The 16,400-nt window shown below is 38.5% G+C and overlaps 1 protein-coding gene across 1 annotated transcript in view; it reads right to left on the bottom strand.

The window, feature by feature from the left end:
* Nucleotides 1-16,400, bottom strand: part of RYR2 (ryanodine receptor 2) — an 809,907-nt gene that overhangs the window by 170,395 nt on the left and 623,112 nt on the right. The window contains exons 59-62 of the mRNA XM_069571617.1: nt 13,085-13,208; nt 12,442-12,557; nt 9,080-9,144; nt 6,563-6,684 (exon numbers count right to left, since the gene is read on the bottom strand). Coding sequence (XP_069427718.1) covers nt 6,563-6,684; nt 9,080-9,144; nt 12,442-12,557; nt 13,085-13,208 — 427 coding nt within the window. The remainder of the gene's footprint in view (nt 1-6,562; nt 6,685-9,079; nt 9,145-12,441; nt 12,558-13,084; nt 13,209-16,400) is intronic.

Genomic DNA, 16,400 nt, shown 5'->3' with positions numbered 1-16,400 from the left:
CTTTTTTTTTTTTTTTTAAACAATGATCTTGCCAAGTAGACATTAGACACAAGATTCAACCTTAGTCCACTGAGCTGCATTATCTGTCTTTAGGCTCTAACTGAAACGAACAAAGACAATAAAACAAAAGCACCTTTCTCCAGGTATCCTCATTCACTGAGCTTTCTCTGTGTTAAGTCAATAAGGATCTGTCTCTGGGACTTCCCTTGCGGTCCAGTGGTTAAGACTCCAAGCTTCCACTGTAGGAGGCATGGGTCTGATCCCTAGTTGGGGAACTAAGGCTCCATATGCCAAGTCACACGGCAAAAAAAAAAAACAAAAACAAACCCACAAAGATATGTCTCCATCTGAAGAGAGTGTTTACAGCTTAGAATTGCATACACTTTGGATTACTGGAAACTACTCTATTTTAAGCGGTATCTTTTACCTGTTACTCACCCTCTCTAGTATTAGGGTGAAGCATTCTGAGATGATGTTGAATTTGTAATACATGGATCATGTTGTAACCTGATTAATCTAAACCTGGGATGTTTTGTGATGATGGAAAACAGAATTGCTCTGTATCCCATCCCATCAGATCACATTTATGTCTGAGAATCTGTCACAGAAAAATGACTTCTTACGATATCAGCTGTTTCCTAACCCTGTCGTTAGTTGCTCACTCATGCCCAATTCTTTGCAACCCTGTGGACTGAAGTCTGCCAGGCTCCTCTGTCCATGGGGATTCTCCAGGCAAGAACACTGGAGTGGGTTGCCATGCCCTCCTCCATTCCTAGTAACCTAGTTAACCCTAGTTATTCCTAATTAGTAACAGATGTGTCACCAGAGAGACATACAGATATATGTTGCATTGGCCAAAAAGTTCATTTGTTTTCCAGGACACATCATATAGATGGGAAAACCTGAATGAACTCTTTGGTAAACCCAATGGAAAGCTAGGTCCTCAAAAAAGACAAATCATCTCTCTCCCCTTCTGTGCTATCCCATTTCAGGGTGTAGTTCCCGTGCAAACTCTAGGTCTATTATCAGTGCTAACCAGTAGTTTCTTTAAAGCACTTTCCATAATTCTGTTACTCCCTTTCCCTGCACCTTTCACTACTAACATACTTAAGAAATCAAAATGATCTGCAGCTTCCTCCCTGACTCTCTGCCTTGTGAGTGTCCTTTCCACCCCTCATGGCTTCTCCTTGAAGTTCTCAACACCCTCCAAATAGTTCATCTAATAACCTCTTTTTCAGCCTTCATCCTGCAGAGCTCTCCACAGTACTTGGCATCATTAATTACTCACCTCTGTGAAACTCTGGTCTCTGTTTTATAGTATTATTTCCCACTTCTTTGCTAATGAATTGTTCTCTCTGTTCTTCAAATATTCACTTCTGAAAACCCCCCAAGTGTAACACTTCTCCACGTTTTGGTGTTCAGCCTTTTCAGCTTCTCTGTGCTTCTCCCTTGGTTCCCTCTTGCTTTCTAAGCTTCAAGCATTAGATGGGTCTAGATTGTCCCCAAACATGTCATTTCTTGCCCTGATCTCTCCAATACCAAACACCTGTTTCTCACTTCCTGCTGTACACTTCCAGCTAAAATGACCTGTTAGCACTTACTACTTCTTCCAGAAGCACCGGTTTAACCAAACTCAACCTCTTCTCAAAACTGTGTTGTGCTGTGCTAAGTTGCTTCATTCATGTCTGACTCTTTGCAACCCCATCGACAGAAGCCCACCAGGCTCCTCAGTCCATGAGATTCTCCAGGCAAGAACACTGGAGTGGGTGCCATTTCCTCCTCCAGGGGATCTTCCCCATCTAGGGACTGAACCCATCCCTCTTACACCTCCTTCTTTGGCAGGCGGGTTCCTTACCGCTAGCGCCACCTCAGTTCAGTCACTTAGTCATGTCTGACTCTGCGACCCCATGGACTGCAGCATGCCAGGCTTCCCTGTCCATCACCAACTCCTGGAGTTTACCCAAACTCATGTCCATAGAGTCGGTGCCATCCAACTATCTCATCCTCTATCATCCCCTTCTTCTCCTGCCGTCAATTTTTCCCAGCAGCAGGGTCTTTTCAAATGAGTCAGCTTTTTGCATCAGGTGGCCAAAGTATCGGAGTTTTAGTTTCAGCATCAGTCCTTCCAATGAATATTCAGCACTGATTTCCTTTACGATGGACTGGCTGGATCTCCTTGCAATCCAAGAGACTCTCAAGAGTCTTCTCTAACACCACAGTTCAAAAGCATCAATTCTTCAGCACTCAGCTTTCTTATAGTCCAACTCTCACATCCATACATGACCACTGGAAAAACCAGAGCCTTGACTAGATGGACCTTTGTTGGCAAAGTAATGTCTCTGCTTTTTAATATCCTGTCTAGGTTGGTCATAGCTTTTCTTCCAAGGAACAAGTGTCTTTGAATTTCATGGCTGCAGTCACCATCTGCAGTGAGTTTGAAGCTCCCCCCCCAAATAAAATGTCACTGTTTCCATTGTTTCCTCAAAACTAGTTCTTCTGAAGTATCTTGCTTTCATTAGTGACACCAGCATTGTTCCAACCACTCAGTACAGAAACTGCAGCCCCACGTGGGCCTTCTCTTGTTTCCCTGCCACAAGACTCATTACTGAGGCACACAGGTTTCCTCCTCCTGTGTTTCTCACACCCAGCCTCTTTCTGTATTAATGTCTCCTCTGCATTCCCAGCACTTTATATTTGGCTCCACTGATACTCATCACAACGTAGTATATGGACCATCTCTATGTATATGTGTCTACTCAGCTGTACTTCTAAGTCCATTAAAGCTAGGAACTGTGCCCTCGTACCTGTGTGTTTGTCCTCAGGCCTAGGATAGCATCTGGTACCCAGTGGGCATTCAGAACACTTGCTGAACAAACCCAAGGGGAGCACCACCTACTGGAGGCATCACTTCTGTTACAACAGCCTGCATCCTTGTCATAGCTCTGAATGGCTGCTGTGGTCTCCTAGCCATGTTATTCTTTATCAGTGCCACTTTGCTGCCAGGCTGTTCTCAATTCTTCTATTTAAAAAGCATTAATGTCTTCTTAGTGCTCATGAATTATTTTTTTAAAAAAATTTTTTTAAGCAAAATCAAATTTTATTCTGGCAGTTACTATCAATTACAGTGTTCCATGCTGCTGCTAAGTCACTTTAGTTGAGTCCAACTCTGTGCAACCCCATAGACAGCAGCCCACCAGGCTCCCCATCCCTGGGATTCTCCAGGCAAGAACACTGGAGTGGGTTGCCATTTCCTTCTCCAATGCATGAAAGTGAAAAGTGAAAGTGAAGTTGCTCAGTCATGTCCGACTCTGTGTGACCCCATGGACAGCAGCCCACCAGGCTCCTCTGTCCCTGGGATTCTCCAGAAAAGAATACTGGAGTGGGTTGCCATTTCCTTCCCCAATGCATGCACGCATGCTAAGTTGCTTCAGTCGTGTCCGACTCTGTGCGACCCTATGGACAGCAACCCATCAGGGTCCTCTGTCTACGGGATTCTCTAGGCAAGAATACCAGAGTGGGTTGCCATTTCCTTCTCCAACAGTGTTCCACAAGGAATCTATATAACCTCCATTTCCCCTAACTGACCCAGCTTCTACTCTTTATGTTGTTTTCTAGAAAATATCCCCCTTTCTTAATCTCTGCATGTTTCTAAGATCATCTTTGACTGTCATGACTTCCATACATCTCTAAGCCCATCCATACCCATCCAAAGGAGTCTTACTTTATTTGGAATCCCATAGCACTGCTTGGCTTTCTGCTATTGGAACTGTCTGTATTCCCATACCCTTAGCCACTGCCATATACACTCCTGGGGTACAGAGACTGTCGTCTAATACATCTTTGTGGATAGCAGAGCAAGAAATGCTCAATGTATAATTTCTAGTGCCAGAAGGTATCCAAACAACTAATGGGAACAACTTGGTTTTAATTGTGTAAAAGTTAACTTAGACCCACTCAACTACAGCTACATACAGCTATTAAATCATGACAGTGCTTACTGTATGTATAAAGCTATGCTCGTATGTTCACAGTAGCAGGGTCAGTTTTTTTTTATCTAGTTTCTTCTTCTTTTTTTTTTTTTACTTATTTTAGTCACTAAGGTAATACTTAGCTGAAGTGGTACAAAATCAGATTTATAAATTTCACTGATTCCACTTCAACATGCCAAACAAATTGTTTGTTTTCATTAATGTGGTAGTGATGTTGGTTATTTTAAAACATAGTTTTATGATTATTAAGGTAAGATTTTTTTCATTTTAAAAACTTAGAAAACACATAAAAATAGTAATACAAAATCTACATGTACTACATAAAGAAAACTACCATTAACATTAAATTTATCCCTTACCACTACTTTTCTATACCTAAAAATTTAGTTTAAAAAAAAAATCCAGATCAATACTATTTGAACATGTATTTTATTTTTTAAATAATTTCCCTAAGTTGTCACATATTTATATCCATCATTTTAATGACTGGACAACATGTATCATAATTTGCTTATCATCACCTTATTCATTTTTCCACTCTGATTTTTTTTCTCTCTGAGCTTAAGTTTAACCTATGTTTGGCACAAGAGTACTGTGAAGAAATCAGTTACTTTTCCTATTATGTCTCTCATTTCTGTGTGTTTGAATTTTAATGGCATATACTCCTTTTGGACGTGCTCATTGGAGAAGTAAAACTTATCAACCCTCTTTCCAAGAGGTGAAGAAAAATTTGAAGATGAAATCATTAAAAACTGGGGAAGTATTACTATAAGGACCCCAAACTACATCAATGGAGGCTAGCACAGATTCATGCTGTTCTTCTGATTTATTATATGAGGGATATATTTGGTAAAGGAAAATCAGTTACTTCTATAGCTAGTGAATTATTCTCAGAGTAAGACTAAAACTGAAATGGTGATAACAAAACACAAAAAGGGAGGGGAAAGAGCAGAATTCACACATTTTTCCCCCTATATTCTCTAATTATATTGTGTTGACTTATGTAATGAATGTTATTAAATTAACACCACCTGTAAGAACAAAGCTTCTGTTACAAAAGGCTCACTGGCCAGAGGAGCTTGGTGACTGCACGGTTGCCTTGGTTTCAGCGTTTAAGGGGAACTTGGTGCACTGGCATTTCTCCAGCTACTGTGTGCACTCAAGTGTCCACAGGGGGACGTAGGGCCAGCGACGTGGACAAGTGCACGTATGAAAAGAGGCGGGAAGGGTCCCTCTCTCTCCCAGAGAAGACCGAAAGAAGGCCAGGCCCAAGTGGGCAAGGGATGAAATCTGCATCCTGGAAGATAGTTCTTCTTCTCTTTTCTTCCCGTAACAGAGTTGGTGGAAACAAAGTAAGCCACCAGGGTGGGATTCTCTGTTATCTTTATCAACTTTACAAGAATCTTATTATTTGAAGAAGTTTGGAAACATTTTTAATGTTGCTGCAATCCTACATCACATAACTGGCTACTTACTGGTTGGTAAAACAGACAATAAACAAACTCAAGAGATGAGCTTAAAATTCCACCCCCAGCGTTATGTAACAAAGGAATCTTATTTATTCTTTACCCTCTGGTGGCAGGCTATAGTCAATCTCATCTCATTCTATTCAATAGGCTGATACTGCACTGCCATTCGGCACATTATTAAAGTCAAGTCCATGCTATGACTCTAAAACTGCTCTAAAATGTCTTAAAAAAAAAAAAAAAAAAGGCTTGTTTTCCAAGCAAGGTACTGTTTACAGATACACAGACACTGTGAGATAAACACATATTCTTGTAAAACATTAAACCTGTGATAATTTTGCTAAACAGCAATAGATAGATAAAAAGAAAGTGAAGTCCAAGGAAACCCTGTATTCTGCTTTATACAGGGTACTCATTTTCACAGAAATTTATATTCAGTACAATCTAAAAGCTTGGTAGAGACTCCTGAGCAATGTAACACAGAGGCAGACTTTCTCAGGAATTGATTCTCATGCATCCTAACTTCTGGCAGAATTTTGAGGACTCAGACTTGAAATTGCCAGCAGATCACAAATCTAAAGAATACTTAGGTTTAAACATAAATGAGAAAGCACTGCTAGGATGTGGCTTGAGTAGTGTGAATGGAAAACCTCAGAAAGTATATATGATTACATCATTTTATTCCAGGATTGGTCACAATTTTTTTCATTTAAAATTATAATTACTGTAAATGAGATCTTGCCCTCCTGAAAAATACAGGCTGGCAAAAATATTAGATTTGAAAAAAATTTAATGAAACTAATGTTAAGAGCATCATTTATCAAAAATACTAATATACTGATGTATTTCTAGCCTCTACTTGTGGATTCTGAACTGTGTATTTTATTCCCTCAACTCAGTATTATATTTAGCAGTAAAATATAAGAAAATTCAATACCTAGAACACATGTATTAACTTGCCTAAACCATCATCTTTGTAGTATTTGATTCCCAAGGGCCAAGGAAGATGGGTGAACACTCTGCATGCTCCTACTTCAAGATCCTGAGATACTCTTTCTCAAATGCAAATACACTTAAACAATAGTCTTTATTTTTATAGCTGTTTACCTAGTCACCATTTCTTTCTCTTTGTTTGATGCATGTCCTCCAGAACAGAGAGGTCTGCTTGCTGCAGATAAGAAGTATAAACGGTGGTTTTTGAAATACTGATCAATTAAAGGAAGAACGACCTGAAAGAAAGGAAAAGAAAACAGATCTACACAGTGGAATCTTTTGGGGGACCAATGCATGCTGAGTCTTTGGTGCAGCCAGAGCTCTGTTCACATGCAATGAGTCCCCAACATTCACAGCCATGCCAGTCAGCACCATTCAGATTATCCCTCTCTGCTCTCTCCAGTCCGTGCATGTGTGTGTGTGGAGGGGGGACGCAGGGGTAGGGCGGGGTGGGGTGTCATTTTGAAAAACACACTGAATTTTCAGTGTTTGAAATTAGTCTCAATACTTTCTCTAAATGAAATAGTCTTAATATTTTCACACACTGCAGTTCTGTGCCCAAAAGATTCAAAGGCAATCAAGGATGACCTTCTATGGGATCTCTACTATGTCTGAGGACTGTATCTGACATGCTATAATTTCATGTGTCCCAGTGACCACTTTGTATGGTAGGTGTTATCAACTCTGTTTTTGAGGTTGAAGATGGAGATGAAGATAAATTGAGATGAAGACAGTGAATGATTTACTCAGCCACACCGCCACTTACCGATTTACAAAGTTCTTCATGCCTGGCCTTGATCAAAGCCTACCTCTCAATTCTGCACTCTAATCCTGCTGGCCTTTGTCCAATCCCCTCCTCCCCCATTCACAGGCTGTATACATGCCACGCCCTCTGTCTGAAATGACCTTCCCACACCCGGAGTCACTCCACCCCTCCCGCAGGCCTCAGCGCAGTAGCACTGCACCAGGTAAGCCTTTGCTGGCCTATCAACAACACAAACTCCCCACATCCTCTGGTCCTCTAACATCATTTGCAATTTTATATTTTATTTGCATGATTTTGGATTAGTCTGTCTCCCTAAGAGTCTATAAGGTGCATGAGAGATAAAAACATTTCGGGAATTGTTTAAACCCCTCTCTTGACCTCTATGACTCCTGCTTGCTCTGTTTCATTTATCACTGATTTACTTGTGCCTAGGACTTTGCTGCAAGCCTGCAGCAAGCACTAGATATATAGTCACTGAATAAATAAATGAAAAAGGTGATGATAATAATAGGCATTATCAGTATTTAGCCTCTAGTCTAAATCTAGTTTTTTCCTACATGGTATATTTTAAATAATATATTCATTATTTTTTAATAATAGGAATACACAAGTTTCCAGTGATCTGCCTAAAAAGTTGTGACTTTGCCTGAACTTAGTGACTGACATATAGTAGGTGCTGAGTAAATATGTGAATGAATGAATCACAGAGTAAGTAGAAATTAAGCCTCTTTAGGCATCCGCAAACAAAATCACTAGGAGTGCTGAGCACGCTGGCAATGGTATACAAGAATGTATTCTAAATGCATCATTAGAGGTCATGAATACATCATTTCTTGATCACTGGTTATCAAGGAGGATTACACCCTAGGAGAATAGATACCTAGCAATGTGCAGCCTAAGACAAACTTCAGATGACTGATACAGACTTTGGGTGCTATACTGAATGGAAAGAACAGACAAGAGAAATTTCCCTTATAATAAAGAATACAATTCTGAAAACATAATAGAAGCCAAATATTAATCAATCAAAATAACATGCCATTTTACAAATGACCACATACAAGTACTTTGAAAGGAACCTGACAGAAATAATCAGGTCTTCAGGTTAACTAAAACATGTTGTAAACAGGAAAGCTTCCCAAGGGAACTCTGTCTTTGTGACACTGAATCTACATCCTTGTAGGCTAATGCATGACACAGACCAGACACACAGTAAACACTGAGTAAGTGAATGGACCCAACGTGGAGACTCTGCAACTCTTCATCTCTTTCCTGTACTGGCTGAAAGGGAGTCAGGAATGTTTCAGACACAAAGCAAAGTTTTGCTGAATTCATAGTAAGTGGAATAAATAAAAATGATAGGCTATACTCTAACTCTGAACAACTGATCCTGTCTGAGCTTCAGTTTTCCTTTTCTGAGTAGGACTCGGGCTTTACAATAAAGATTCTATAAGTTATAACATAATCATTAAAAATTAACTCAGGCTTTTCCTCTTTAATGAAGAAATATGCATCTAACATTTTAAAGTCAGATCAATATTCAAATGTTAGGAAGTAGCTATTTCTCTTTTACGTCATATGATGAAGCCAGAAAAAGAGAACCTTGAGTCCAACTTCATAGAGAACAAAGTCATTTGAGGAATACCGTATGGAGAGCAGAACAAGTTATTTTAAGTATGACCAAGGATGCTGGGAGCAAATTTATCCCACATGATTCATGCAGTTATTTTCGTGCCACAGAATATTTACTTAGAAGAGAATTCATATTTGTAGACAAGTGCATTCTGCAAAGAGGCGACTATCTAAAGAATATATTTGGTAAACAAACATATTGAAGGAAAAACAAGACAGATTGTATACTGTACTTTAGCAAAGAACTTGATTTCTTGTTCATAAGGGAAATGTTCTCCTTTGCTTCTGCTGCCACCATCTGTAGACACGAAGAGTTTTTTAGGTACATGTTGCACTTCAAACACTGCAAAATATTCACCCAAAACGCAAAGTTTAGAACACACTGCTAAATGTGTTACCCTCCTAAACTGAACACAAAGAGAGAAAGGTTAACCTCAGCAGTGTCATTAATGGAAAAAAAAAAAGATGAAAAATGTACCCAAGTCAAAATAAAAAGGCTTTTGAGACAGCCCACACATGTGGTTACAATCACAAACTTCTGATATAACTCTGAGATCTTATTAACATGTACTGAGAAAACTGGAATAAAGTAAAAAGTCCACATTTTAGCAGTAAAATCCCACATTTTCTTTCAGTGAGAAAGAAGCTCACAGGGGTAAGAAAAGTGAGTAGAAAGTAAGTGAACAAAACCCTTTAGATTTTAACACTAGTCTCCAATAAAGATAGTTACTTCTTGGTGTGACAAAGCTAAAGCTATTAATATTAATATACCAATGGAAAAATTGCAGGAAGCCAGTGCCTGTGATGAGGGGGAGGACTACAGTTATAATACTAGGTTGGAAAATTAACATTCTGCTAAAGAACAAAGAAGTTCACCAAGGTCAAAAGATAACCTCCGTAAGCAAAGCAAAAGTCCCCAAAGTTTCCCCATGGTATAGAAAATGAGTTCAAGGTTAAGAACTGATTAACCTAATGCATTTAGCTTAAAAGGTGGCCTTTCCTCATTCCCTCATGCATACAGAAGAGATTTCATGCGTACTGAAGAGGTATTAATAAACTATAATAATCATGATGATATGCAGAACAGATTGGAGAGCTAAGAATTTCAGAACTGGATATAGGGATTTACTAAAATTTGTAAGCAGAGCTTCCATATTTTATAAGAATCAAACTGACTTTTCCTTGAAAAAGTTCTTTCGCAAACAGACATAAAAACAATTGGAAATAGGCTTTTAAATTGTTAAAGATACATATTTGGCGTAAGTTTTAGATAACCTAGGTAATATTTTGTAAAATGAGACAACGATCTTCCCGTGAATAGGTAAAAGAAAATTATGTATTTTTAACATTTAAGAATTTCATTTTTTAAATCAACTTGGCACTAAATCTCTCTCAAACATTTGCAGAATGGTTGGATCTGCCTAAGGGGCTTCTCAAATAAATGTTATTCAGACAGAATGTTGTACCTATCTAAATCTTACCATATTTCAAAGCATTAAATAGGAAATAGTTTTCCATTAATTATACATTTTAATAAAAATGCCTACGCAGAAACTGTGAAAAGATTTGGAGGGAGTACGATCTATGACACAAAAATTAGAAAAGGCACACGCATATTCTTATCGGCACCATGAGTCTATGTTTAAGAATGGCTTTATTAATGATGTGTTGCAAAGGCGATAAAGTGAAAAATCAAAGGAGGTATAAAAATTTGGGATTTTTAGTAATGGTGGAAAAGGAAAATAAATGACTGTACAGATAATCTCAGCTCTGTCTGATCCTCTAACAGCGTTCTTATACATAACTTGCTTTGCAGTTACCTGAAAAACGAATGACTAACATCAGCAATTATAAACAAACAAACAAACAAACAACTAATTTTGTTGGGCTCTATACTAATCTGACCTTGTTTCTCCCCAGAATTCTGTTTATAAGACCTTCTCCAATAGAAAAAAAGAAATGTGTGAAGTAGGTGAACTTGCCTTGTAGTAAGCTTCTCACCACTGCTTATACAGAAACACTATCCTAGGATGTTTCATCAGAAACTTGAATATAGCATGATTAAAGTCTAAACAAATTTCATCCTTCAAAGTTCTGTTTCTTTTATCCATAGGGAGGCAAAACAAAAGTTTGCTTTTCTTTTTCCCTTCTCCAAAAGATCCCTCTTTTTTCCCCTCTTCCCCTTTCTCTGATCAAAAAGAAGGCTGGATGCCAGAATTGCTGTTCATTCATATACTCTTAAATGTGGATTAGAAATGTCAACATTTAAGTTTGTGCATAAAAGCTTCAAAAATTCACCATGGCCTCATACTTGTTCTTTGGTGAAGTATCATTGAGAGTAATTTGGCTGTTAGTCAGGATGACTACCATATTTTTAAAAAATACTGATGGATGACATACAAAGAGACTGCACATTATGGATTAGTTTATATAATTGGTCTTTATGAAAAAGTTGGTTAAGAGGTCAAAAATATAGCATTTGTACCGTAGATAAGGAGGCAGGTTGAAAGACAGGAAGGTTCTCTAAGAGACTGATGCTCAAACTGAATATCTCTAATCACATGTGGGATCCGTGGACCCAGGAACAAGAAAATATCAGGGGTCAAATTTCTGTAAACTTTAATCTGATGCTGTGCTGAAAACTAAGCATAAACCCTAAGATAACAGCAGCAAAAAGAGCCCCTGGTTAGGAGGGATCTTTTGCTGATGTATTGCTATGAGACCTAGGACTATGGACCCCAAGGAAAGGGGATGAAAACCGAAAGAATGTGGGTTAAAAAAATAAAATAAATAAAAACAGAAATACAACCTTAAAAGTGGAAAAGTGGAAAAGAAAATAAGATGACCACCAGCAGAGCACACAGTTTTTCAAAAAGGACAAAACTCTACTCTTAATACCTAATACCAACCAGTGGCTGGTAGGGGATCTGACACCAGGGTAAGTCATTAACAACTTGAATTTTAATTCAGCAATGCTGAGGACAAACACACGTAAGAGAAGTGAGAGGAGGCTGTCTTGATGATTTGATCCAAATCTACGATTTAGATTAAGGAGTTCTTTTTATATTTAAATGTCACTGAGCCAGATGGGGAAGAGGTCTTTCCTTTCACCCTAAGGGGATACTAAAGTATTCCGCATTGCTGATACTCTAGTATAAATGTGTGTTCCTGCAAAGGCTAAACTTGAGGGCTTTCCATTGTCTAGAAATTTGGAGAATCCATAGAGTTTTAGTTCCTTTTTTTAAAAGAGCAGAGCAGTTAATTTCATAAGGAAGGATTTAACTGTACCTTAAAATTTGATGTCCATCCAATGTATCTTTCAAAATGAAAAATCAATGCCAATATACATTTTAAGGAGAAAAGAATTGCATGTTAGAATTTTTTTAAAGTTCTCAAAATTTACCCATCCTTAAAAAAATGAGTTTTCCTATTGACTTTTAGACTCAAGTTAGTATTAGGATGGATATAAAAATGTTCACACCATCAGGGAACAGACCATAAGCATCCCAGTGGTCTATGCTGTTCTATATACTGATGTTGTAAATAACAAACATAACAAAAACTGGGCTGTTAGTAACAGGACCATGGTACCTACCAAACTCCAGGATATACTGATGGGCCTCGTCTACATAGCGAATGAGTTGCTGAAGGAAACTATAGGCAAATCGTTTCTCAATAGAAGGTGTGTCCAGTTCCAGGTCTTTGAACCCTCTAGGATGGCAAAAACAAAAAATGGAAACCAACATCTAAAAAGACTATTAGAAGGCAAGGTAAAAACAAAATATATTTTGTTAAATATCTACATACAGAGAGGTATCTTAACATTTTACATATAGCAATATATACATTTATACACAGATATAGACACATTTGCAAGGTTAGTTAGTATTTTATAGCTAAAAATAAATTATAAAAAATACTTTGCATCTGATAAGAAGCTGTACTTAATAAATATTACTACACAATAAAATCTTGCAATTAAAAATACAGAGTGTCATTTCTGCCTAGAGATTTTGCCTAAATGATGAATGGGGACTTAACATAAAAAGTGTAGGGAACTCAATTATATGGCAGCTAAGGGCATTAACGTTTCCAACATGTATATTTTGAACACACTAAATAGTAGCTCTGACATTTAAAGAGGCCACAGAGCTCATTTTCAGCATTAAATCTGACAGGGCTGTTTGAATCTTCAGTCTTATAACAAGAATGTGTAACTGGAGTAGGTGTGCTTTTACCTGGACACAGCATAGCCATTGATCTGCAGGAACTTGAGGATGTCCTGTGCTTTTTCCCTATCCTTGGCTTTCTCTTTGGCCGTCAGCGTATCATAAGGTACCAGCAGGGGATGGTTTCCACCTCCTAAGATGTCGAGAATACAGCATAGTATTTAGAAAATAATCTGAAATGAGACATGGGTGAATTTGGGCTTCCCTAGTAGTTGAGATGTAAAGAATCTGCCTGCAATTCAGGAGACCCAGGTTCAATCCCTAGGCTGGGAAGAATCCCCTAGAGAAGGGAATGGCTACCCACTCCAGTTCTCTTGGCTGAAAAAGGACAAGAGGAGCCTGGCAGGCTACAGTCCACAGGGTTGCAAAGAGTCAGACATAACTGAGCGACTAACACTTTCACTACTTTCACAACAGAATTTTCACTTTCACTATAGAATTCCTGGTATCCTCTAATTATACATAGGATACATAGGACTCATCCAAGAATCTTTCCTCTTTAGTGCCTTTAATGCTCCAATTAATTTAGGAAACCTGTTCAAGAAAGACTATGCATATGCCTTCTAAGATGCAATTAAAACGAACATAAAGACAACTGTAGTATCAAGTGCCAAAGACATCTACAGTCACACAAGGAAGAAAAAGAGGCCGTGCTTTCCTTCCTACTCAAATGAACTCTGGATGCAGAGTGTACTACGCACTAAAATTTGCACAGCTGGATCCAGTAAAATTACAAGGCAGGTTTCAAGCAAAATGCTTCATTTTCTCATGCACAGAGAAAAGAGAAACAATTGTCTTAAATACGTAATTTTCACTATGCCTCCCAGATCAGAAAGTACTTTATTGTCTTTGTTGTTGTTTAGTCACAAAGTCTGACTCTTTTGTGCCCCATGGACTACAGCCCTCCAGGCTCCACTGTCTATGGAATTCTCCAGGCAAGAATACTGGAGTGGGTTGCCATTTCCTTCTTCAGGGGATCTTCCTGGTCCAGGGATCAAACCTGGGTCTTCTTCATTGCAGGCAGAGTCTGCCACTGAGCCACACGGAGCCTACTTTGCAGTCATATTTCTAAACACACAAAACTCAGATTGTTAAGGTACAAGTTCATTGCTGTTAATTATCTAATAGAAGTAGCACATGTAATTGATTCACTTAGAATTCTGGCAAGAATCTAAGTTTCTAGCATACCTCTTCAGATAAATACTAAAATTATTCTTTTAGATTTAAAAATTCTGGGAAGCATTTAAATTTTAAAAATCCTGACCAAGAGAAAACCATTTATAAAATTATAAATTTTGTAAAAACATTTGCAAAAATTATAAAAATTTCAAAAGATCATATCCAGATGTAAAGATCCGGTACAAGGAGCACTATTAAAGTAGCAGCAAAAAGAATAGCTTGGTATGCCCCAGATTAAAAGTTTACCAAACACATAAAGGAATATATTTCATGTGGGATGCTGAAATTCCTTGAAATATCACTGCTAAGGAAACTCCAGAATAAAAATAACTGAAATGACTATTTTGTTTGAATTACAATGAAACATAAAGCCTATGAAGAGTCCAATGGGGTTAAGTCAGGAGTTCCAGAACAATCAAAAATGTTGAATTGGCCCTCAAAAAAGAAATAAGCAAACAAAAGGACAAAGGAAAATATGCCATGCTCTCCTAGAGCTTGCTTGGACTGAGAGTGCCATCTAGAGAAATGTAATCACACAATGAACCTTCTGACCATTAGGTGACACTATGTGATCGCAAATGCAAGGGGCAGTCAGGTGCTGATATGAAGCATATTAAGCATATTAAGAAGCCATCAGTTATTTTACAGTCTGATACAATTATAACTGTCAATAGACTACAACTGTCATATGATAACACTAATAAACATTTTGGGACCAGCAAGAAGGATATGGAATAAATTAGTAAGCCCGCTGAGAACAAATCTGACTTTTAGCATATTTTATGAAAAAAATTATAAAGCAAATATTTAATTTAATCACCCTGCAGTTATGACCTATTTTTGAATCTAGTTCTTTATTCCTAGGGAAACTGACAACTTAATTTGTAATCCCCGATGATTTAGGGATCAGACAGTAACAGATCATTTTGGGAAAGGTAGGGGGAAGGGAGAAAGAGAAAGAGAGAGACAGAGACAGGGAAAAAGAGAAAAAACTTAAATTTTAAAAATTCTAAGGACACAAAGGGATTCCATTGCAGCTCAATTGGTAAAGAATCTGCCTACAATGCAGGAGTCTGGGGTTCAATCCCTGGGTCAGAAAGATCCCCGGGAGAGGGAAATGGCAACCCACTCTAGTATTCTTGCCTGGAGAATCCCATGGAAAGAGGAGCCTGGTGGGCTGCAGTCCATGGGGTCGCAAGAGTCGGACACAACTTAGCAACTAAACCACCACCAAGGACACAAAGAACCTTTGGCCTTAGATATGGCAGATACTTTAAAGTCAGCCAGCAGACTTGAAATTATGTCCTTTGCTGTGCCACTCAGCTAAAGGGAGTGGACTATCTTGATCTGGCCCATTTATAACAGATACTGTATGGAAGGGAAGTAAAGAAACTAGCTACACTTGAGAGGTGAATAGATGTTTAGTAATTTCTAGGACTCTGCCTCAAACATACAGCACCGGCCGAGTGCATTCATTCATGCTAAAGGGTCAAAACTGCTTGATACCTCTGATTTTCTTGACTTCATGACAGATCATCAGAGCCCAAAATACGTGTTAGTAGGAAACAAAGAATAAAAAGGAATGCCAGCTGTTTCCATTTTTCACTAATTGGGGAGCATAGATAAAATTTCTTGGACTTTCACTCCTTTATTCTGTTCATGATATACTCCTTAAACTGCCTGATTTCCCCAAACTCTGCTAGATTCTTCAAGGAGGTTGGGAAAGCACTAAGGAACAGACAACCTGGGAGAGTGGAAGAGGAAACTTTCTCCAGATTTCTCTAAAGTGGATTCGTCTTCTGTGCATAGATGTAGGGATGATAAAAAGGGCCCTGGATGGGGCCGAAAGAAAAGTAGACGGCTTCAACACTGATTTTCCTAATTGCCCCGGTGTCTGAAAGACTAAAGGGGTATTTCAAGTTGTTTCCTTATTATCTCTCTCTCAATCATATACACACATACACACACACACACACTCACTTTAAAGAAATCTGGAGAATCCACTTTAGAGACCTCATGGACTATATAGTCCATGGAATTCTCCAGGACAGAATACTGGAGTGGGTAGCCTTTCCCTTCTCCAGGGAATCTTCCCAACGCAGGGACTGAACCCAGGTCTTCCACAAAGAATCTGAGGGCAGATTCT

Source organism: Ovis canadensis, chromosome 25 (assembly GCF_042477335.2).
Source record: "Ovis canadensis isolate MfBH-ARS-UI-01 breed Bighorn chromosome 25, ARS-UI_OviCan_v2, whole genome shotgun sequence".
Taxonomy (NCBI): Eukaryota; Metazoa; Chordata; class Mammalia; order Artiodactyla; family Bovidae; genus Ovis; species Ovis canadensis.
Note: the sequence above shows the minus strand (reverse complement) of the source record. Positions and strands in the feature narration are given on the sequence as shown.